A 23,396-nucleotide genomic window follows, 5' to 3' on the forward strand; every position below is an offset into this window, starting at 1 on the left:
TGATGTACAGAGGAAATATGGAGAATTTGAAGAGTGACAGACCAATCACATAGTAGCCCTGGGGCTGGTAACCCCAGGCTTTTATGGGAAAAAAGTCAAGCTCTCAGGAACTGAACCATTAAATCTTTTAAGGGTGTATCTCCAGGCCTAAACAGGCCCTGTCAAGTTCACCGTTGGGCAAAGACACAGAATTAGGTCTTGATCTTTCAATAGGGCTTCTCAGAATGCCTTGGATTGGTACAGATCTCATCACTGTGGGAGAGTTCTGCCCAAATCTTTTGCAGGTTGAAGTATGAGAGCTGCCTCAGTTGCCTATTCCCTTCTCTGTAATATATCTCCTTAGTTTAAAATGGGCTTCGGTGCAACCTCCTAGCGAGTGTCAAAACTTCCCACAGAGCTGTTGTGGTGTGTGTTCCAATATACCTAAAACAATGCCTTTGTGGAGCAAGGAGTCCTTGTAGCTTCCTGGAGAGCTGTTCTGTTCCTGACATCCATTGCTTTGCATTTTGAACCTAAAACATATAATTTTGCAACATAATTATCACTTTCTGGCTCATATTTTCATCTTCTTTCATAAAGTTATTGCTTTATCACTTTTTTCATCATTCGTGATTGCCACTATGTGTGTTTTGACATTTTTTCTATATATTCCAACCCTTGAGTTTTAATCTGGAAAGGTTTGATATCAAAATAGGCTTCTAATTAAAAACCTGTCTTTATTTGTCCATTGAGACACTCAACATTACTTTCTCTATTTTCACCTTCTAAAACCCAGAATTACTTGTAATTGTTTATTTGTCTTATTTAGATTTAATGTCACATTATTTGAATAGAACACCACATTGTAATCTTTCCCTCACATTGTTTGTCTTCTCTCTCCATATATTTTATTGTGACAAAATCAAGCTACTTCTGAATTCTGATATATTTTGTGCTAAAAGTATCATTAGCACTGCTAGATTCTCCAGGAGTGCATTCTCAGAAGACTGTATTTTTGTATCTGTAGGAAGATGACTACATAACTGTGCAGTAGTTGCTGCTGTTGATAGTTTGTAAACGGCAAGTGGTCAATTTGCTTGAGGCTTATGTGGACAAATTTGTTTTTTTCCAGTTAGATCACACTTTGCAACGTAGAGGCCTTTGTAAGCTTCTTTACCAGGAACCATCTTACCTCAATATGTTAATTTCAGAAGAACGACTACAAATTTCTAGTCACCTCCAACGGCCTCAGAGCTTACAGTTAGAATTCCAGGTCTTCTACCCAGATCAAAGCATCCTGTGAATCTTCTTTTTAGAACACCAGATTCTCTCTCTTTATATTTCTAATTCACCCCCACAGATTTCATTAACTGATGGGTTACTTATTTAAGCATGCTCCGTCAATACATTTATTACTTGGCATCATTATTTACACATTTCTGCATGTAAGTCTACAGTATCTTGACAAAGGCAAGGGTTTATGGGGCAGGACCAAGCACTGTTAACACCTTTCCAGGTGAATCTTATATATAACAGAACTGAAACCTTTATAAAATATACACTCAAACTTCCACATACACAATCCCGTTTTAAACTAAGGAGATATATTACAGAGAAGGGAATAGGCAACTGAGGCAGCTCTCATACTTCAACCTGCAAAAGATTTGGGCAGAACTCTCCCACAGTGATGAGATCTGTACCAATCCAAGGCATTCTGAGAAGCCCTATTGAAAGATCAAGACCTAATTCTGTGTCTTTGCCCAAAGGTGAACTTGACAGGGCCTGTTTAGGCCTGGAGATACACCCTTAAAAGATTTAATGGTTCAGTTCCTGTGAGCTTGACTTTTTTCCCATAAAAGCCTGGGGTTATCAGCCCCAGGGCTACTGTGTGATTGGTCTGTCACTCTTCAAATATGGTTTGTTCATTTTTCAGGAAATGTATGCAGAATCACTTAAGATAGACAAGTCAGGAAACTCCTCCTCAGTGTTTGAAATCTTAAGTTTAGATGAAACATGAGACAGAGCCCTATGCCTGGCATTGAGTGAAATGACTGTTTACTAACAGTGACAGCTGAGGATATTTCACTAAGTCATAAGTGAGCTGTGAGACCCTCACACTAGCTCCCCCTGCCACAGTCATCTTGGTGGTAGAGAATAAGTGTGAGCCCCATGTTGTATGTACACAACTCCTGTCTCCTGGAACTTACAGCCGACTTAGTGTTGCACTGCCATGTCATTGTGAGTGACTGATTCAATTCTTCTCTGACCATAGAAGTGACTTTAACAAAATCTTTGCTTTTCTCCTTCACGTGTGATATGAGTATGTCAGATTTGGCATTCATAGTCCTTCCTCTAAGGCTCTCAGTCTGAAAACTGTTGGGGAAGTTAACACATCCCATTGACCCTAGTCCTCTACTCTCTGAGCTCTGAAAGATGAAGTCCTTTCACTCAGGTGAATGATGTTATATCCAAGCAAACCTTCAGAACAAGGATGAGAGAGAGGTACCCATGGTTCCTTCCTCATTGCTTCTATTGTGTCAGCCATATTCTTGTCCTTATTCCCACATTCCACACCTTCCTTCATGACATAAATATTTCAGGATTTTTGAGCTTCGACTAGTGTCCAATATAACTATATACTTGGATGCATTGACTTTAATTTTTAAAAAACCCTAACAAAACATATTGCATTATAATTCCACAGACTTCGGAGGGGAGGTTATGTTTTAAATCCGAATTGGAGATTGAGTGGTTCATTCCGTTTACACTAACCTTTGCCTTGATTTAATAGCTGAGAACAGATGGTTAAAGAGCTGAGAACAAAAATGCTTTTTCAGAATTTTTTCAAATCATACCATGTGTATGGAAAAACCTTCAGCTTTAAAGATAAAAATAAGTAAAATGTGAGCATAATAGACCCAGTTTTAAAACCTTTTTCACAAGCGTGGGTAGGTGTGGCCACAGACAGCATAGTTGACAGCGGATACCCCTTTATTCATTTCACATCACAGATCATTGAGTTTGTCCTCACCTAGAGGTCAGTATTACAACTCTCATTTCTAATGGATGCACCAGTGCTCTATGCTGAATTACATTTAGCCAACACCCAAGGGCTCAGGTGTACATCACCTCCATCTCCCCGACAAGGTAAGTGACTTTATTTCTTAATTTGGCATTTGAATATCATTGAGAGGTAAGCATTTCCTGTCATATTACAGTGTTAAGTGATTGCTTTGGGATAGTGAGATGATTCCTCAAGTAATAGTACTTGCTGCACAAATCTGACACCCAGAGTTCAATTCCCAATACCTTTGGTGGGGAGATAATCACTTCGTGAAAAGTGTTCTCTGATCTCTACATTTAGTGTAGCATGCACACATCTGTAGACACACACACACACACACACACACACACACACACACACTCACACACACTCAATCATGCACAAACACAACAGATAACCACAATCAAAGAGAAAAACTTAAATGTTATTTAATTCTAGGAGCTCTTGAAAGATAAAAGGCCTTTCTCTTGTCAGTTTCAGAAAGACCCTGAAGAAATCATATTTCATATTTATGATCATAAAAATGGTTTTAATGATAGTGCAGACTTACATCCTGCCCATCCCAGATCCTGGCACAGAACACAGACTCTGTTTCAGCTCTACTGCAATTTCATGCCTTGTATGTAGTATTGGGGAAAATCAGTTGTCTTCTTTGCCAGAACATTTAATAATCTTCATGAAATAGTGTGCAAGACTGAGGCAATACTCAAAATAATAGCATGGCATGAGGATTATAAAGAGGGACCAGAAACTGAGGTAATAAATGTGTCAAATTGTCATGAGATAGTACTGCATTCTGTGGCCTAACTGGGTTTACTAAGATCAATAACTGCCCCATTTTCAATTTGGCATTATTCCTATATTGTGAGAAGTATATGATTATCAATATTAAAGGATGTTTGGTTAGGAACTATTGTATTATAAAAGTTAAAATCAGAAAAACATCTTAGAGTTATTAAATCAGCTTCATCATTATCTTCATGTCAGGGTTAGGAGAAAGTGGAGGCTTTGATAGCGCTAGAAGGATTTGAGAAAGCCAGTGTGCTAGAATGAAACACGCTGCCTTCTCCTTGTGTTTCTGCCTAGCAAAAGTAGAGGAGGGGCTCATTTAAATGGAAATAAGAAAATGAAGGTTGAGAAAGGCAAGGAGATTCCATCAATAATACTACTATCCATGATCCAAAATCAAGAGGTTAGAAAATTTGTCTACTCTCATTGTGATTATTTTTCTACACACATCAGCTTGAATGTGAACCTGAAGGACAAAATAAGTAGAATAAGTCATTGAGGTCTGTGATCCAAAGTGAAATAACTGAACCAACCTGAACCAACTGAACCAACCCACTAACTAGATGGTTCAAACTGGGAAATTCACAGCACAGGGATTAGATTTCTCAGCAAACAAAATGCAAGCAAGCAAACAAAAAAGAGCAGAAAGAGGAACAGGGGCAGTTATCTGCTTTGTGACCAAATGACAAAAGTTTGCTTTAATAGTAGGATGAATAAAATATGTACAGAGACCATTCATTCATTCATTCAATCATCCATTCATAACCACCTACTATGTGTCGTAATTTCTTTAAATAAGATCCAGTTGTAAATTAATGTGAATATTTTTTCTTATAGGATTTTATGAATGTGTAGGTATTCGATCATTAAACACCTGTATCAGAGACTGTGTGATGTAGAATGCTAGCAAGAAAACCACTTAAATGAAAATTAAGAATTTTGCTGTTAGTGCACCATGTCATATAGTATAATCAAGGCAAGCCTTCCTTCCTGGAGTCCATTCCTGAAGGACACTGGGGACCAAGTTTGAGTATGTGAAAGATGTCACCTAGGAAGGTGAACCCAAAAATGCAAAGGAAGAACTTGCCTATGATGTTGCACGGGAACATGCATCGTCAGTGTGTGGCAGAGATCAAGTCAGGAGGAATGATGACAGGTCGAAAAAGATTTGGAGGTCATTTTACAGGTGCTAATGTTGAGGGAATCCATTAAAATGTGTTGAACAGTGGAGAATACTTAGCAGTGTCTGGAATAACCAAAGCAGGCACTGCCACATAATCAAGCCTCACACAGCCTCTTCACTGTTCAGTGACTCTTCCTCTCAGTCTAAACTCATGTAGAGTAGCTCAAACAGGTCAGGATGTGTATGCAGTTCCTTACACTTTAGTGTGAGGGAGTAGTGATTTCTAAAATCACCCAAACAGTTTTTTACTTTCATTAAAAAAAAAAAAACACTTTAAGAAGGACAGGAAATAGTTACTGTGTATTGAATAGTGCTTTGGAGCAGACATTGTGCTTTGGAAATTATAAGAATTGTTTCATCAAATTCTAAAAGTTTATGAAGTAGATATTGTCCAGTCATTTTACAGAGGTGGAATTCTATGGTTTACGAAGGTCAAACATATTCCCCCAGTAAGATATTGTTCTGCATCGTACTATGATAACACTGAAATATGATGGTTCTGATTTTTGTAAAAAGCATCAAAATAGTACCTATATGAAAATAAGATTATTTTACAAAAAGTTAAATAAGGGGAGAGAGTAAAAGGGGAGAGAAAAGACAGAAATGTGAAATAATGCTTATACATTATACTGGCTGGTTTTGCGTGTCAACTTGGCACAAGCTAGAATCATCAGAGAGAAAGGAGCCTCAGTTGAGGAAAGGCCTCCATGAGCTCCAGCTGTAAGGCATTTTCTCAATTAATGATTAAGTGGAGACAGCTCAGTATGTGGTGGGCGGTGCAATCCCTGGGATGAGAAAGCCCTGAGAACTAGGCAGTAGGCAGTATATCTCCATGGATGGCCTCTGCATCAGCTCCTGCTCCCAGTTCCAGTTCTGCTTGAGTTTCTGTCCTGACTTCCTCCAATACCCTTTCTTCCCCAACTTGCTTTTTTTTTTTTTGGCATAGTGTTTCATTTCAGCAGTAGAAACCCAAAGTAAGACAGGCATAACATGATAAATGTAATTCATTAGATTTATTTACCATGCTTAGTCATGCTGTGTCACCCTAATGCTCAGGAGAAGTTGTAGGCTGACATACATATATGGTTTTTCTCATATTCAGGGTATCTCTGGGGCCTTAGAGTTTTCTCTGGTGTCTGCTTTTGCCTCCTTGTCCATTAACACAGCATGTCTCACATAACAGGAATTACAATTCATGCTGCTATTTCTCAAGTCCAATATACTGTCTGTATCATTCCATGACAGTCCTTTATCACCTCTGAATACGTAGCATTACTCACTGTCCAGAGAAGATTGTTTATAGAACTGCCACATATAAGCTCAAGTCTCTTTTTTAAAATTTGCACAGAACCTATGTGCGTACTCATTGTGCTTTAGATAATCTCCAGATTAATCACAGTGTCTAAGATTACCTCAGCGCCATCCAAATGGCTGTTGTAAGTATTTGTCTAGAGAATATGAGGGTGAATTTCTGTAAATTTTTCTAAATTTCTCCTAAATTTGATCTCCAGTTCTGAAACCACTACCATTTGTCTACATTCTGAATCATAGAATTCAGCCACCAAAAATAAACAGAACAAAACCAACCCCCCCCCAAAAAAACAAAATGAAACAAAACTAAAAAAAATAGAAATGGTAACATTTAATTGCGGACCACGTAACAAAAATAAAAGACCATGTTAGCACACTTTGTTTTAATTTTTAAAAAATTTTTTATTAGATATATTTCTTTACTTACATTTCAAATGTTATTCCCTTTCCCAGTTTTCTGTCCATAAGCCTCTATCCCTTTTCTTCCCCCTCCTCCATACGGGTATTTCCCCATACATCCCCTTACTGCCCCTCCCCATATTCCCCTGCATTGGGGGTCCAACCTTGGCAGGACCAAGGGCTTCCCCTTCCACTAGTGCCCCAACAAGGCTATTCTCTGCTACATATGCAGTTGGAGCCCTGGGTCAGTCCATGTATAGACTTTCCGTAGTGGTTTAGTCCCTGGAAGCTCTGGTTGGTTGGCATTTTTGTTCTTATGGGGTTGCAAGCTCCTTCAACTCTTTCAATACTTCCTCTAATTCCCCCCAACGGGGTCCTGTTCTCAGTTCAGTGGTTTGCTGCTAGGATTGACCTCTGTATTGGACATGCTCTGGATGTGTCTCTCAGGAGAGATCTGTATCCGGTCCCTTTCAGCATGCATTTTTTAGGTTCATCAATCTTATCTAGTTTTGGTGGCTGTACATATATGGGCCACATGTGGGGCAGGGCCTGAATGGCCATTCCTTGAGTCGCTGCTCCAAACTTTGTTTCAATATCCCCTCCTAGAGTTATTTTTTTCCTCTCTTAAGAAGGAGTGGGAGCATTCGCATTTTGGTCATCCTTCTTCTTGAACTTCCTGTAGTCGGTAGATCGCATCTTGGGTAATTCCAGCTTTTTGGCTAATATCCACTTATCAATGAGTGCATACCAAGTGTGTTTTTCTGTGATTGAGTTACCTCACTCAAGATGATATTTTCTAGTTCATTCCATTTGCTTATGAATTTCATGAAGTCGTTGTTTTTGATAGCTGAGTAGTATTCCATTGTGTAGATGTACCACATTTTTTTTTAATCTATTCCTATGCTGAAGGGCATCTGGGTTCTTTCTAGCTTCTGGCTATTATAAATAAGGCTGCGATGAACATAGTGGAGCATGTGCCTTTGTTGTATGATGGAGCATCTTTTGGGTACATGCCCAAGAGAGGTATAGCTGAGTCCTCAGGTAGTGGAAAGTCTAATTTTCTGAGGAACCTCCAGACTGATTTCCAGAATGGTTGTACCAGTCTGCAACCCCACCAACAATGGAGGAGTGTTCCTCTTTCTCCACATCCTCGCCAGCATCTGCTGTCACCTGAGTTTTTGATCTTAGCCATTCTCACTGGTGTGAGGTGAAATCTCAGGGTTGTTTTGATTTGCATTTCCCTTATGACTAAAGATGTTGAACATTTCTTTAGGTGTTTCTCAGCCATTCGGCATTCCTCAGCTGTGAATTCTTTGTTTAGCTCTGAACCCCATTTTTTAATAGGGTTATTTGTTTCCCTGCGGTCTAACTTCTTGAGTTCTTTGTATATTTTGGATATAAGGCCTCTATCTGTTGTAGGATTGGTAAAGATCTTTTCCCAATCTGTTGGTTGCCGTTTTGTCCTAACCACAGTGTCCTTTGCCTTACAGAAGCTTTGCAGTTTTATGAGATCCCATTTGTCAATACTTGATCTTAGAGCATAAGCCATTGGTGTTTTGTTCAGGAAATTTTCCCCAGTGCTCATGTGTTCGAAACTCTTCCCCACTTTTTCTTCTATTAGTTTGAGTGTATCTGGTTTGATGTGGAGGTCCTTGATCCACTTGGACTTAAGCTTTGTACATAGTTATAAGAATGGATTAATTAACATTCTTCTACATGGTGACCACAAGTTGAGCCAGCACCATTTGTTGAAAATGCTATTTCTATTTTATGGAATAGTTTGGACAGTATTGGTATGGGGTCTTCTATGAATGTCTGATAGAATTCTGCACTGAACCCATTTGGCCTGGGCTCTTTTTGGTTGGGATACTTTTAATAACTGCTTCTATTTTTTTTAGGAGTTATGGGATTGTTTAGATGGTTTGTCTGTTCCTGATTTAACTTTGGTACCTGGTATCTGTCTAGAAAATTGTCCATTTCCTCCAGATTTTCCAGTTTTGTTGAATATAGGCTTTTGTAGTAAGATCTGTTGATTTTTTAAATTTCTTCAGATTCTGTTGTTATGTCTTCCTTTTCATTTCTGAATTTTTTAATTTGGATACACTCTCTGTGACCTCTGGTTAGTCTGGCTAAGGGTTTATCTATCTTGTTGATCTTCTCAAGGAACCAGCTCCTGATTTTGCCCTGAGTTTGATCCTTTCTTGCCTTCTAATCCTCTTGGGTTTATTATTTCTTTTTGTTTTATGGCTTTTAGGTGTGCTGTCAAGCTGCTGGCATATGCTCTCTCCTATTTCTTTTTTTAGGCATTCAGAGTTATGAGTTTTCCTCTTAGTACCACTTTCATTGTGTCCCATATGTTTGGGCTTGTTATATCTTAATTTTCTTTAAATTCTAAGAAGTCTTTAATTTCTTTCTTTATTCCTTCCTTGACCAAGTTGTCACTGAGTAGAGCATTGTTCAACTTCCATGTATATATGTGCTTTCTGTCATTATTGTTGTTAATGAAGACCAGTCTTAGTGCTTGGTGATCTGATAGGATGCATGGGATTATTTCTATCTTCTTATATCTGTTGAGGCCTGTTTTGTGACTGATTATATGGTCAATTTTGGAGAAGGTTCCATGAGGTTCTGATAAGAAGGTATATCCTTTTGCTTTATGATGGAATGTTGTATAAATATTTGTTACATCCATTTGGTTCATAACTTCTCTTAGTTTCTCTAGAATTTCTGTTTCCATGACCTGTCCATTGATGAGAGTGGGGTGTTGAAATCTACTATTATCATGTGAGGTGCAATGTGTGCTTTGAGCTTTAATAAGGTTTCTTTTATGAATGTAGATGCCCTTGCATTTGGAGCATAGAGAGGATTGAGAGTTCATCTTGGTGGGTTTTTCCTTCGATGAATATGAAGTGTGTTTCCTTATCTTTTTGATGACTTTTGGTTGAATGTCAATTTTATTTGATATTAGAATGGCAGCTCCAGCTTGTTTCTTTGGGCCATTTGCTTGGAAAGTTGTTTTCCAGCCATTTACTCAGAGGTAGTGTCTGTCTTTGTCTCTGCAGTGTGTTTCCTGCATGCAACAAAATGTTGGGTCCTCTTTACATATCCAGTCTGTTACTCTATGTTTTTTTTTAATTGGGGGATTGAGTCCGTTGATGTTCAGAATATAAAGGAATAGTTATTGTCCCCTTCTGTTATTTTCATTGTTAGAGGTGGAATTATGTTTGTTTGTCTCTCTTTTGATTTCATTGTGAGGAAATTATATTCTTGTTTTCTGTATGGTGTAGTTTTTCTCCTTGTGTTGAAGTTTTCCATCTATTATCCTTTGTAGGGCTGGATTAGTAGAAAAATATTGTGCAAATTTGGTTTTGTCATGGAATATCTTGTTTTCTCCATCGATGTTAATGGAAAATTTTACTGGATATAGTAACTTGGTCTGGCATTTGTGTTCTCTTAGGGTCTATATGACATCTGTCCAGGATCTTCTGGCTTTCATAATCTCTGGTGAGATGTCTGGTGTGATTCTGATAGGTCTGCCTTAATATGTTACTTGCCTTTTTTCCCTTACTGCTTTTAATATTCTTTTTTTATTTTGTGCATTTGGTGTTTTGACTATTATGTGACGGGAGGTGTTTCTTTTCTGGTCCAATCTATTTGGAGTTCTGTAGGCTTCTTGTATGTTTATGGGCATCTTTTTCTTTAGGTTAGGGAAGTTTTCTTCTATGATTTTGTTGAAGATATTTACTGGTCCTTTGAGCTGGGAGTCTTCACTCTCTTCTATACCTATTATCCTTAGGTTTGATCTTCTCATTGAGTCCTGGATTTCCTGTATGTTTTGGACCAGTAGCTTTTTCCATTTTCCATTATCTTTGACAGTTGTGTTGATGATTTCTATGGAATCTTCTGGTCCTGAGATTCTCTCTTCCATCTCTTGTATTCTGTTGGTGATGCTTGTATCTATGGCTCCTTGTCTCTTCCTTTGGTTTTCTATATCCAGGGTTGTTTCCCTGTGTTCTTTCTTCATTGCTTCTATTTCCATTTTTAATTCCTTCAACTGTTTATTTGTGTTTTCCTGGAATTCTTTCAGGGATTTTTGTGATTCCTCTCTATGGGCTTCTACTTGTTTATTTATTTTTTTCTGATTTCTTTAAGGGAGTTCTTCATGTCTTTCTTGAAGTCCTCCAGCATCATGATCAAATATGATTTTAAATCTAGATCTTGCTTTTCTGGTGTGTTTGGGTATTCAGTGTTTGCTTTGGTGGGAGAATTGGGCTCAGATGATGCCATGTAGTCTTGGTTTCTGTTGTGTCTGTGCTCCTGGAGACTGTCTTCCAGCTCTACAGGTGGGTAGGAATCAAAGAGTTTTGCCCCAAATTGCTCCTAGGTCCTAGGACCCAAGGGGCACAGTTGGCACTAGGCAATTCCCTCTTGGGTCTGGACTGTGGGCAGAGGGTAGTCTCCTCTGACTTCTCAGAAGTGTCCACACTTCTGAGGGTCCATTTCTCTCCCCCATGGGATTTAGGTGCAGGAAGCTGTTTGGCTGGTTCAGTTCAGTCCCAGGCACAGAGCAGAACTGAGGTTACCACTGGCTCTCTGTTCCTATATCCCTGTGTCCAGAGGCACTGTGCAGTTGCCTCTTGGACCAGGGATGTGTGCAGAGGTTGCAGTCTATCCTGCAGTCTCAGGATGTTTGTGCTCTTGGGTGTTCAGCTTTCTTCCCCAGAGGATTTTTGTTTCAAATTTTAACATGTAACTCACTGCATGACATCATTTATATCCAGGAGTATTTAGAAACAACAGAAAAATAATAAAAACTGGAATAAATGTGTAGCAGTAGAAATTTGGAGTTCCCCAGTCATCCAGATTAGGGAACAGAGGTAAATTTAGTACTTGACACCTCATCAGGAGTTCAAGGTCATCCTTTACCACAGAGAGAGTTTGCCACTAGCCTAAGCCACCAGAAACATAACCTCAGAAACTAGACACAGTAAAACAAAAAGCAATAAGAAAACATTGCTCAGAATGGTATAGTACTTGGCTCTAATTATTGACTGTAAACAGCCATTCATAAAATATTATACATGGAACTGTAAAAGTAAATGAAAACAATAGGGAATTATGATTGAATAGAGATTAAGTCCTGGCTAGTGTTTCTCATTATTACCTTTATAAATAAAACTCATTATTTTTATGTGAAACCTGCATTTTTAAAATTGTCTAGCAAAATGTTAAATCTACAAATTTGAGTTATACGATGACTATATCTCAAAAATCAATCCATTTAAATACTTAATAAGCATAAAATACCCATTGTTGGTATGGTTATCAAGGAAAACCAAGATATCAAACATGATGTTTAGGCAGTCAGTATGGTAGACATAGTGTACGCCATGTTATACAGTAGTAACAGAAGTCCTCATGCTGACAGGTAAGCACTAGGGGAACTAGGAATGTTAAAGTCACTAGGTCTTCCTTCAAAGGAAGGAGTGTATAACTTGTTATCAATCCAGAAAGCTGAATTTGGACTCTTATACTGTGTAACTACTGCACTATCTGTGTGGCTGGGCCAAAACTGAATCATCTCCCAGACACTTACGATTAGCCTGTCAATCTAAAGAACTCAATCTTTATGGAAGGAGTCGCATGTAGTCAATTTATAGAATCCATCTTTAGGGTGATATAACATGTTCTTTACAAAAATTGCAATGTAGTCTTAAGTTTTGTGGGCCACACAGGATTGAGTTAGTTATCACCTGTAGAAGTAAGGGCTTTTCTATGCCTTCCTTTGCTCTGAATTATGACATGGGGTCTTTTATATTTGTTAAAAGCTTCAGGCACTACAGCTTGACAGATACTCAGCATTTCTAACCTGACATGCTGACCTGGCTTACATCTCAGGCATGTGGCACATTATGTAACATCTTAGTCTTGCCCTGTTACCCCTTTTTTCATCTGAGTCTTGACAGTGCCTCCCCATCCACACCTGAGATTCCTCCTCCACCTTCTTGAATGTGGAAGTCCTGATATTTCCCCATCCTGCCCAGATATTGGCTGTTCAGCTTTATATTGAACAAATATGAAGGTGATGGAGAACAGTGTTCTACAAAATACTGAGTTAAGAGATGCTTCATAATACTGACAATACCAAGGTCCTGACCACAACCAGATCTCTGGGTATAAAAATCAGAATTTAAATACAAAGTGCATGAAAACATCCTCCGCCAATCAGTGGGAAAGTTTCTCTAAATTTTGCTGTGTTTAAATATGCCTATGAGAAACTATTTGGGGTCAGACTCCCAAAGTTTAACCAGCACAGGCTAATTAGTCGTATTAAGTTGAAGTGTCTTCTTGCCTTCTGAATACCATTGCATAGCCAGCTGAGGTGGTCACAGAGACCCGACAAAGTTATACCACAGTATCCCCTTATCTACCACAGTATCCCCAGCTTCAACACCACAGCGTTAACTCAAGAGGGCTGACTGTAGTGTCAGTGACTGGTGTTGGTGCTAATGGCACCTGATGGAGGTGAGCACTGGTGGAGCTGATGGGGGGCAGTCAGTCAACAGGAGTTGTTGATGGCAGCCAGTGAGTAGAGAAATGAAAGGGAAGGTGGACTGTACACACACACACACACACACACACACACACACACACACACACACAACCACACTCCGAGTGGCTCAAGCAAGCAAGCTCCAATGAGTAGGCTACAACAACTTTATTTATTTCATTAACCTTTTTATACCCCCTAAGACAAAGTTTTTGATGTGAGAAGAAAATTACCTTGTAGCCACAAGTTACATTGCTTCTAAAAACAATAATTACATAAATATATTCTTAAAAAAACAGATTAAAATCATTATACCAAAGGGGAGTAAGAACAGGTTTATTGATTACACTTTCTCTTTTTCAAACTTATATCTACCTATATGTGGGGCAAGTAGACCATGCCACCAGACAGAAGAACTGGTAAGGTTGAATACCCCCATGAAACTCAGAATTGAATATGGTAGGCCTTGGGCCAGATTCCTGCCAAATTCTACCTCCTCTGGAATACATAACCATGACACCCCACTGAAAAAACCATGGCAATCCGTCACATAGCATAAAATCCTAGAGGTCTTCATGCTAATGAGGTATCTAGATAGGACCTGAGTGTTTAGCCAGTGAGCTTTCCTTCTTGGCATGCCTTCCTGGAAGAAGGTATTTAATCTTTGGATTACCCTGAGTAAGGTTTATGCATTTACATTTGCCATCAAATACAGCAGTTTGAACCAAGGATCAAGGATTGCCATGGTGGGGAGGCCTATGTTGTAAAGAGCTGCGTCTAAATCACCCAGAGATGGCTGTCTCTCTCCCAGCACCTCTGTACTCTAGTCACTTGAACAAAACCAGGCTCTGCCCCCAGCCTGGACATTGCCTTCTTCTTCCTGCCTGGTAGGTAGATGTTGTGAGGGGAAACAGGGGCTGGGAAATCAGTTCGCAACTCCCAGCTACTGTATGCAGGCAGCGCCTAGGTACACAAGAGACTGGGAACCACAACAATTGTCCCAAATTCCACTGTTTTCCGCCAGGGTTGGGCATGTTTATTGTAATCCCAAGGCAATGCTTCTTTTGCCATAGATTAACAAAGTTTAAGCAAGCCAAGCCTATAGTAGCAAGTTTTTTCCTATGCTTAGCTAGCAACGATATTTATTTACTAAGGAACAGGCCATCAGTCTTATGTCTTATTTTTGAATCTCGATATGCTAAACTGGCTAATCATCAGTTCTCTGTTCTTACCTTCATAATGAAATTATCTATTCTTTGTTTGTGACCTTCCTTATTATGGTGCACACAAAAACCTGTGTCTTTATCCCTAGATGACAAGATCAATAAAGTCAGGACCAACCTAGAATGAATGTTTTCTTTGAATATTAACATGTCCTGAGCCTAATTTTCTTGCTACTACAATTTGTATTTGTAACCCCTGAAAGTTCACTGTACTGTCTTTCTCACCTGTGTAGCTCTTGCTACTCTATGAGGAAGGGGCACATTCTATTCTTGATTCTAACTCTAGACTTTCTAACAACTACCCTAACTTCCCAAAATTATTCAAACCAAACTAATTTCCTAAAACTACTTGAATCAAAACAGGAATTCCACACAACCATTAATTCATCTAACCAGCATTAGCTCAAGAACTTTCATCTCCATATTGATCTTCAGGAAACTTGCCTAACAGAGTGAATTATATCATTCATGATCATCACACTATCATAGCAGCCTATAGGCAGTAAGGGTCTTCCCGTGCCCAATCATACTATGTTAGGTATATGGAGAATATACCAATGATAAGCATGAGAAGACACATTAGTAGGAAGAAGCAATCCTGGCCAAAGCCGCTGGGCTCATAGTCCTCAATGTTACACCCACTGTAGCTATGCAAAATGGTGGGGCATCTCCAGGAAGATCACTTGCCCACTGCAGCTCTTCCTGCATGGCATCTGCCAGATATAAATAGTATATTTCATGTGTAGAGGGAGGTATTGTTTCCCTAATTGGTTCTTGATTGTCTCAATAAAAAAGGCAGAAGCCAATTGTTGGGCGAAAGGAAAAAGATGGGACTTTCAGATCCTAGCAGGAAAAAGAAGGGATGCAGGGAGGGAAGAGAGATTTGGACCAGGCTTCAGAATGAGGAGGAAGCTGGAAGCTGCAGTCATACAGGTCTTGGAGCACCTTGTTTGTAGCCTCTGCTATAGGCTGAGGGGAAGGAGAGAAAGGAGGATGGAGGGAGCTAGTCGATAAATTCTTTGCCCAGACATTGGATTATCTGGCTAGTTTTAAATAATAAAACTGTCTCGTGTTTTTGATCCACAGGGCTAAGGTGGGCAGCAGGAGAAAGAGGGCAGTTTGGGTGGTTTTTGACAGAGGCTGTGGGGGTCTGGGAGAGGGATCACAGCTCTGGGGGAAAACAGCCAGCTGACCACTGGTGGAGCTGAGTGAGACCAGAGGCAGATGTTCTCAGAGCCTAGCTGTGAGTGCAGTCAGTGCTCCCCGGAAAGCAGAAGTATGATTTTTTTTTAAATTATACACAATAGTCATGTTATAACACAGTACCCATTTATTTGCTATTTCAGTGTCTATAGCTTCTGTTACTTGCATTTAGCAGTGCTCTTAAACTACTAACTAGGAAATTCTAGGAATAAGAAACTCACTGTTTTAAGCTGGATACTGCCTTGAGCAGCAGTGATATTTCATGGCATCTAGGTTAAGGTGTCAATCACTAGTGTCTTAGTTAGGATTTCAATTGCTGTGAAGACTATGACCAACTCTTATACAGGACATTTAATTGGGGCTAGCTTACAGGTTCAGTAGTTCAGTCCATTATTATCATGGCAGGAAGCACATCATGGCGCTGGAGGAACTGAGAATTCTATCTCTTGTTTTGAAGGCAAACAGGAGAAGACTGGGTTCCCAAACCTGGCAGCTAGGAGGCAGGTCTCATTGCCCACCCCCACAGTAACACACTTTCTGCAGCTAGGTCACACCTACTCCAGCAATGCTACACATCCTAATAGTGCCACTTCATGGGCCAAGTGTGTTCAAACCACCACAACTAGTCACCAGTGCTTGTGTCCCAGTAATACTCACTCAGTGATGGACCCAAGTTGCAAAAGTAGGGATACCAACAGCTCACTCATAGCCAAGAGAAGCCATAGGGCATCCATTGAAACAAAAGCTATTATCACAAATTATTCCACTTAATGAAAACTTTCTTTTGCAGTCACACATCAAATTATGAAATTTATAGCCACTAAGTGTAGTATGGGCTTAGTTAAAATGGAACTCCCCCCCCCCGTGTGTGTGTGTGTGTGTGTGTGTGTGTGTGTGTGTAAAACAATGCACACAAATTGTAACACCATCTCTAATGTCAGTCAGTCTACTATCATGTTCAAATATTCCTCATAGTCTTATGTAGTTATGAACCATTTCTGACCTCTATCTCAGATATACTTCAATTGGATTTATCAAGTGTATTATTTGCCCTTCTTAGATGCCTGTTGGGGATCAGGCTGGCACCGGGTGGCTCTGAAACTTGGCTGTGTTGGGCTGATCCTTCTTCTAATGGGACTCAGTGTCTTAGGTAAGTGAGGCAAGAGCTTTTGCTTCATAATTTTCTCACATAAACATTGGTTCTTTTCATAGCATTTGGGTTCCTTAAGCCTAGGGTAAGGTCAATGTCATGTAATGTTACAGGGCAATATCCTGTGCCCTCTTCAAAAACTTCACATTTCTTTCATGCTTCTTGAATTCTGTGAGTAGTATTACAGGGTCATATATGCACCTAGAACTCTAGAAAAATAAAAGTCACAACTGTAACAAAGGATGACAAGAACAATGAAAACTAAAAGCTTTAGCTTTTTACATGTCTGATAAACCTTCTCTTGTGTGGGTGCCACAGAAGATGAGCAAGCTCAGATGTGACCATGAACAGTATGAGCGATTCAGCAACACCCATAGGTTGATTTGTCAATCAGATGATATGCAATTTCTGTTGGGGACTGAGAGCTGCTCCACAAACCATATGAATGCCACCTCAGTCAGACAAGGATGGTTGACTGAATGAACACCCTAATACCAATCAAATCAGGGTCATAGTTCAGAACTATTTGAGCTACTACAACAATCATTTCTCAGGGCAGGCTTAAAAAGAAAAAACCCCACAAAACCCACAGTGGGCTCATATGCACAGGAAGTTCAGGTCGGTGGTTGTTTCTGACTCAAGACATTTTAGACATAACATATTGACCTTTAATTTGATGGGTCCTATGTAAAGCTCTGTTGTATTTCTTAAGATTAACAAACCTAAGAACATATAGAACTTTACAGGGGATACAGTCATTATCCTGCTTTCAGATAAGCTATTTTTCTGAGTCAATGACTGGCATGAATATTACAGCAACAATATGAAATATCTGACAGTCATGGAACAAAATGGCTATAGCTATGTTGTTGGGGCAGATCTCAACATCTCAGAGCTGTGTGAATTCATGTGTTCTGTGCCTTTCTTGTTCATATATATCCTGTCACCAAACTTGTCCCTTAATCCAGTTCATTCAATGTTCAGATAAAATAACTTGATTTGTTGAAATTAGAAATTAAACCGAGTGTGCTGCTGCACATCTTCACCTCCAGCATTTGGTTATCAGAGGCAGGTATATATCTATGAGTTCCAGGCCAACATGATCTAAAAGTGACTTCCAGGAGAGCCAGGACTATAACACAGAGAAACTCTGTCTTAAAAAACTAAAGAATGGTTCATTCCACCATTCATTCCAGAATTTAATGCTTTTGGTTTGATTTCTTGCTTGCTAGTGGGATTCTTGGTGCAAAAACCACCAATAGAAAAATGCAGTGTGGCTGTTCAAGAGAACAAGACTGAACCAACAGGTAATTGTGTGGCTTGAGTTTCCTGAGAATAATAGATAACAGAAAATGTGAATTACTTCAATCAAAGTTCATAGCAGCTCTCCATGAACATACTATATCACCATGGTTTTGTTTAAGAAGACAGCCACAACATTAAGAATTCTTGGAGAGTCGCACAGATTGTAACTGTTGATGTTCAAGACTCAGCTGAAGCTGTGTGACTTTGACATCTATGAGCCTTAGACTATGCTGTCTCAGGCTGCTGATGCACATAATCCCTAAAGGGCAGAGTTCAAGTTAAAAAGTACTGTAGTTGATTGTTTTCATGAATGTGTTGCACAGTGTACTTTGTCTGAAGTTAATTAATAAAAGCAAAACAAAAAGCAATCCTTTACATTAATTATGGTGATCTGACCTATAACCACATTGATTATGTTGCAATATGCACTAATGAAGAACCTACTGTGTGTAGTTTATTATGGTACATCAAGAACAGGGCAGAAATAGATCATGTCTTTTTTTTTTCTTCTCTAGTGAGATCAACCATTCTAGAGTGCCCAAGAGATTGGCATTTGCACTGGAATAAATGCTTATTTATTTCTCAAACTTCCAGACCTTGGGCTGAAGGTCTCGCTGACTGTTCTTTGAGAGGAGCCACTTTGCTGCTCATTGGAGATGGAAAAGAATTGGTAAACTGTTAGCCCAAATAAAATAAATTAAATTAAAAGAAATAAAACAGACCTCTTAAGTAAAATCAAAGCAATGGAAAATAAAGAAAAGAACACTTTCTTTAAGCGATGTCAACATCTCAGAATGTCTGTGATGGATTTTAAACTGCTCTTATCTGAAAGACTAATTGGATGTCGAACTAATAATTGAAAACAATGGGATGAATTAATTAAAAGTACAAATATAGAGAGATCACTTTCATAGAGAGGAGAGAATTGTGCTGGTGGGGACTTCAAACCAAAGTAATAACGCTTTTGAAGGCTAGTAGAAAAAAGGAAGTCATGTGTACACAGATATAAGTCTTAAGATGTAAGGTTAAGTCTCCCCCTCTCTTTTGATTATAGAAATTATTGCAGGACTTCTCAAAGGGAAAAGGACAACAATTTTTTATTGGACTAAAATATGTACAAGAGGACAAGGTTTGGAAGTGGATGAATGGTTCTATTTTAAATACTAATCTGTAAGTATTTAATGAGCTAATTTGAGTATTCAATTCTCATTTTTCCTTAAAATTGAAATTTGTAATTTTAATTGACTTTATGAATTTTTAGAGGGTTGAAATAGTCTGAAGAGTCAATTCCAAAATTAGTTGAATTGTTTATGTACTTTCAATTCTTTTGACATTAACTCCTTATAGTAGTGTGCGTGTGTGTGTGTGTGTGTGTGTGTGTGTGTGTGTATTTATAATGGAATTTTAAAGGACAAGAAATAGACTAATTTAAAGTTAGAGATAAAAAATTCTAAAGTCTATAGAGAACATAGATTTTCATATAAATTTATATATATATTTAAAATATATTTGTTTTATTTTATGTGTGTTTGCCTGGGTGTCTCCATGTATACCATGTGCATGCAGGAGTTTCCAGAGGTTCAAAGAGGGTATCAGGTTCCCTGGAACTGGAGTTGCAGATGGTTGTGAGCTGCCTTGTGGGAGCTGGTAGTTGAATCTGTGTGTGTGTGTGTGTGTGTGTGTGTGTGTGTGTGTGTGTGTTTGCATATGTTTGTCAATTGTGCTATGATTTAAAACTTTCTTTAATTTTAACTAATTTTAAAATTAGTTAAAAATTTTAAATTTTAAAATTAATTTTAATTAATGTTAATAGCAAAAACTATGATAATAAGTAAAAGAATACATTTAAAGCAGAGGATTGAGCACAGTTGCTATGTGATTTTACTGTTTGGATAAATGATACTCTGATTAGACAGCAGTAACCAGGTAAATCTGGAGACTGTCCTGCTACAGGAGAAAGGGAGTCAGTCAAAGCCTGCTTTTGTTTAAACTGGACTGAGACAATGGCTCTCGGTACAAGCTCTATCTGTGTAAGTCTCACAGTTCATCCCACATAAAAAGGTATATAAAAACCCACATAAAAAGGCATATTAAAAAGAACCCATATAAAAAGGCAGATGTGGACGTGCGTACCTGTATCTCAGCATCCCTGCAGAGAGATGGGAGGTGGAGACCAGAGAATCACCCAAAAGAACCTGAGCCAGTGAGCCTGGAGACCACAGCATAGTGGCAGAAACAAGGCAGAAAGGGAGGCTATGCTCAATACTGACCTCTGACTTCCCCACATGTTCTGACCCTCCTTCCCTCACCCTATCTCCTCTCTAACTATTTTACCTCCCCGATCCCTGGTTTTCAGGTAAGAAAACCAAGAGGAAAATAACATTTTCCAAACAGGATTATTTGGTGGAATTGAATAAGATAATGTTAGAGTCCTCACAGGAAGTCTGGCTGAGGAAGACCAAGGAATCCATTAAAGGCTTTTTGAAAAGAAGTTATTAATGTGAACAGATTGGCTTTAAGAAAAGGTTCTTAAAGATCAAAGAAAGAAGCTAAAGGGTGAAAAATAAAATTAAGGGACATTTATGGATGCCCAATTGAGGGAAGCTCATAGTTTGACTAGCATGCTGGGCACTAGGATAACATCAAATTTGCCGTTGACACACAAGGGGCTCCATCAAGAAATGAATAGAGGCAAAGAAACAGCACTGAGGGAGCCCTGCTACTGCCTGATGTGTGACCTCATCAGCTGGGGACAGGCTGGTCTTGAACTCACCCTTCCTTGTAATCACCGAGAAGATGCCTGTGTTAGTGCTTTGCCTCTGGTCTCATTTCCACCTGTAGGAATCTGCAGGAACTCCAGATGAGTCCAGTGCTGCTATGAAGCAAAGGCCCAACAGCCTCTAGGATGAGACAGGAAGGATTCCTATCCTTTTTCACATGAGTTCGGGGCCTTTTTCCCTCTGCATCTCATTCTATAGACTCACTGCATTCACTCAGTGTGTTTAATACATTTACTGAGAACCTACTGTGTGCTTGTCATACATTCATGTATATCTCAATGTCTTATCTAGCATTAGCAGGTTGGTTATACTACATACTTCAGGATATTGATGCTCAGCAAAATGATGATGCTTTTCACATGATAATAGGACATGTTAATAGTAGAATGAGGCATTCCATCCCCAATTCCTAAACAATCTCTGTTTTGTACAGCATAATAAAGATTCTTGCTGCAAGAATTCCTCTCTAGTGAAGGTACAATTGGAAATTATAGGGGTTTCCATCAGCTGTATCATTATTGTTTATATGTGTAATTAATGTTTGTCACCATATGTTTACTATGTCTAAACACAGTGTAATCTAGAGTTTCCTTAACTGTCTAAAGAGAAATGATGACTGATGTGATAATTGTCAGGAAATCTTGGACACTAGGAGCAGCCTATGCTTTGCTCTTTAGATTACGCATCACCGGCAAGAACGAAGAAAACAGCTGTGCCCTCATCTCACACACAGAAGTGTTTTCAGATTCTTGTTCTTCAGACAACCATTGGATCTGCCAAAAGACCCTGAAACGTGTCTGAAACCCTGTGTCCTGACTCCTGATTGTGAATCTCATCTCTCAGATCCAGAAACGTGTCTGAAACCCTGTGTCCTGACTCCTGATTGTGAATCTCATCTCTATCACTTCAATATTCACACCAGATCTCTGTGTTGCACATTTGTTGTTGGCCTGCCCTGTGCAGTTAGTGGCACAGATTATGGACTTCAAAACCCTGGTGACTCTTACGGATGCTCATGTCCATTTTCTTTATTGTGTAAATGTAAATGTACACAGACACAAATGTGGCTTTCTAAGAGAGGACTTCTACAGAGGGAAACTCAGGTCAGCAGGGGGCACTGGAGTCTGTGTGCTTTTTGCTGATCTCTGTGCCTGAGGTCATCTACACACAGCTGCAGAAAATTGTAAAATCTGAATCTCTACCCCACCCCCACTCAAACATCTGAACTGCAGAACTTTGAATAAAATCTTGCTTTTGACTGACAGCAGAGGCTCAGAGCTGAGGAACTTGGGATAGGCATTTTGATTGACACCTGCAAATTAGCCAATTAATAATGGACTACTGCTTTGACAATGAGTGTGACTGTATGTAAACTGAACTCTGTCCATATGATGGCTTCCAGCTTGTGGTGATACAACAGTAGACCCTGGGCAGATGCTAGTTCACTGGTACTGGGTTTCTCAGTCTCCTTAGCAGCAAGAGGTATCCTGTTATGGAAAAAACAAAACAAAACAGAACAAAAAACCAAACCAAACAAACAAGCAAACAAAAAATAAAACAAAACCAAGACAGAGGCTTGCCTCTTTCCACTGTCCACAGCCATCCCATTTTATTTTCTCATTGATTCTTTCTTCCACACCTCTCTATAGCTTATGGGTATGCAGAAACTGTAGAAAGTATGAAGCTAAATATTTGGTAATTGTAGCAGAAAATAAATGACTTTTTTTAATTCTTCAGTTAGAGAAATTTTCAAAACTAAGTATTTATTCTTATCAATCTTTTGGAAGTTCTCTTCTCTAAAAACCAAACCAAACTAAAAAGAAAAACCCTGACACAACAAAAACATCTTATCAAATTTTCCATAGTAATCAAAAGAAAAAAACTGAATTAACTGTATATAGAGGCATAAGAAAATTTCTGTTAAAATAGATACTCATAGACCCTCATCCCTCAATGTGAATTTTAATTAAATTGAAGGATGTGCAAGTAGAATCTCAATTAAAAATAATTCTAGGTTAAAATTATTATTTAGCGTGTATGGATGTTCTCCATGCATGTGTGTCTGTGTACTATGTAGGAGCAGTGCCCTTGGAACAAGAAGCAGAATTGGATCCCCTCGGACTGGAGTTATAGATGATTGCAAGCTGTAATGTGGGTAATACTCTTGAACATACATTGTGAAACAGTTTTGTCTATACATCCTTAGATCCTATTACTCAAGAATCCCTACAACTGACTTGGAATGTCTTTTCCCAGGATTTCAAAGATTGTCCTCAACTTTTTGGCTAGACATTGGATAAGGACTGGGCCTGTATTGTTACGTTCATTCTTATGTCCCAAAAGACCACCAAGGAGCCAAATCCAATGCAATGCCACTAGGGTCTTTCTATCTAGCTTGAGCTTGGGCTCACCACCTACCCTGGTGCAGCAAGACAGGAGGGTGAAGCCTTGAGCCCAGTT

General features: G+C 39.1%; 1 protein-coding gene across 1 annotated transcript; it reads left to right on the top strand.

The window, feature by feature from the left end:
- The first annotated feature begins 3,041 nt into the window (after nt 1-3,041).
- On the top strand, nt 3,042-21,737 carry Klrb1 (killer cell lectin like receptor B1). The gene is made up of 6 exons (NM_001085405.1): nt 3,042-3,126; nt 16,762-16,851; nt 18,084-18,158; nt 18,672-18,826; nt 19,211-19,326; nt 21,614-21,737. The coding sequence occupies exons 1-6, from the start codon at nt 3,042-3,044 to the stop codon at nt 21,735-21,737; spliced, it is 645 nt and encodes a 214-aa protein (NP_001078874.1).
- The last annotated feature ends 1,659 nt before the right edge of the window (nt 21,738-23,396 follow it).

This window comes from Rattus norvegicus, chromosome 4 (assembly GCF_036323735.1).
Source record: "Rattus norvegicus strain BN/NHsdMcwi chromosome 4, GRCr8, whole genome shotgun sequence".
NCBI classification, from domain to species: Eukaryota; Metazoa; Chordata; class Mammalia; order Rodentia; family Muridae; genus Rattus; species Rattus norvegicus.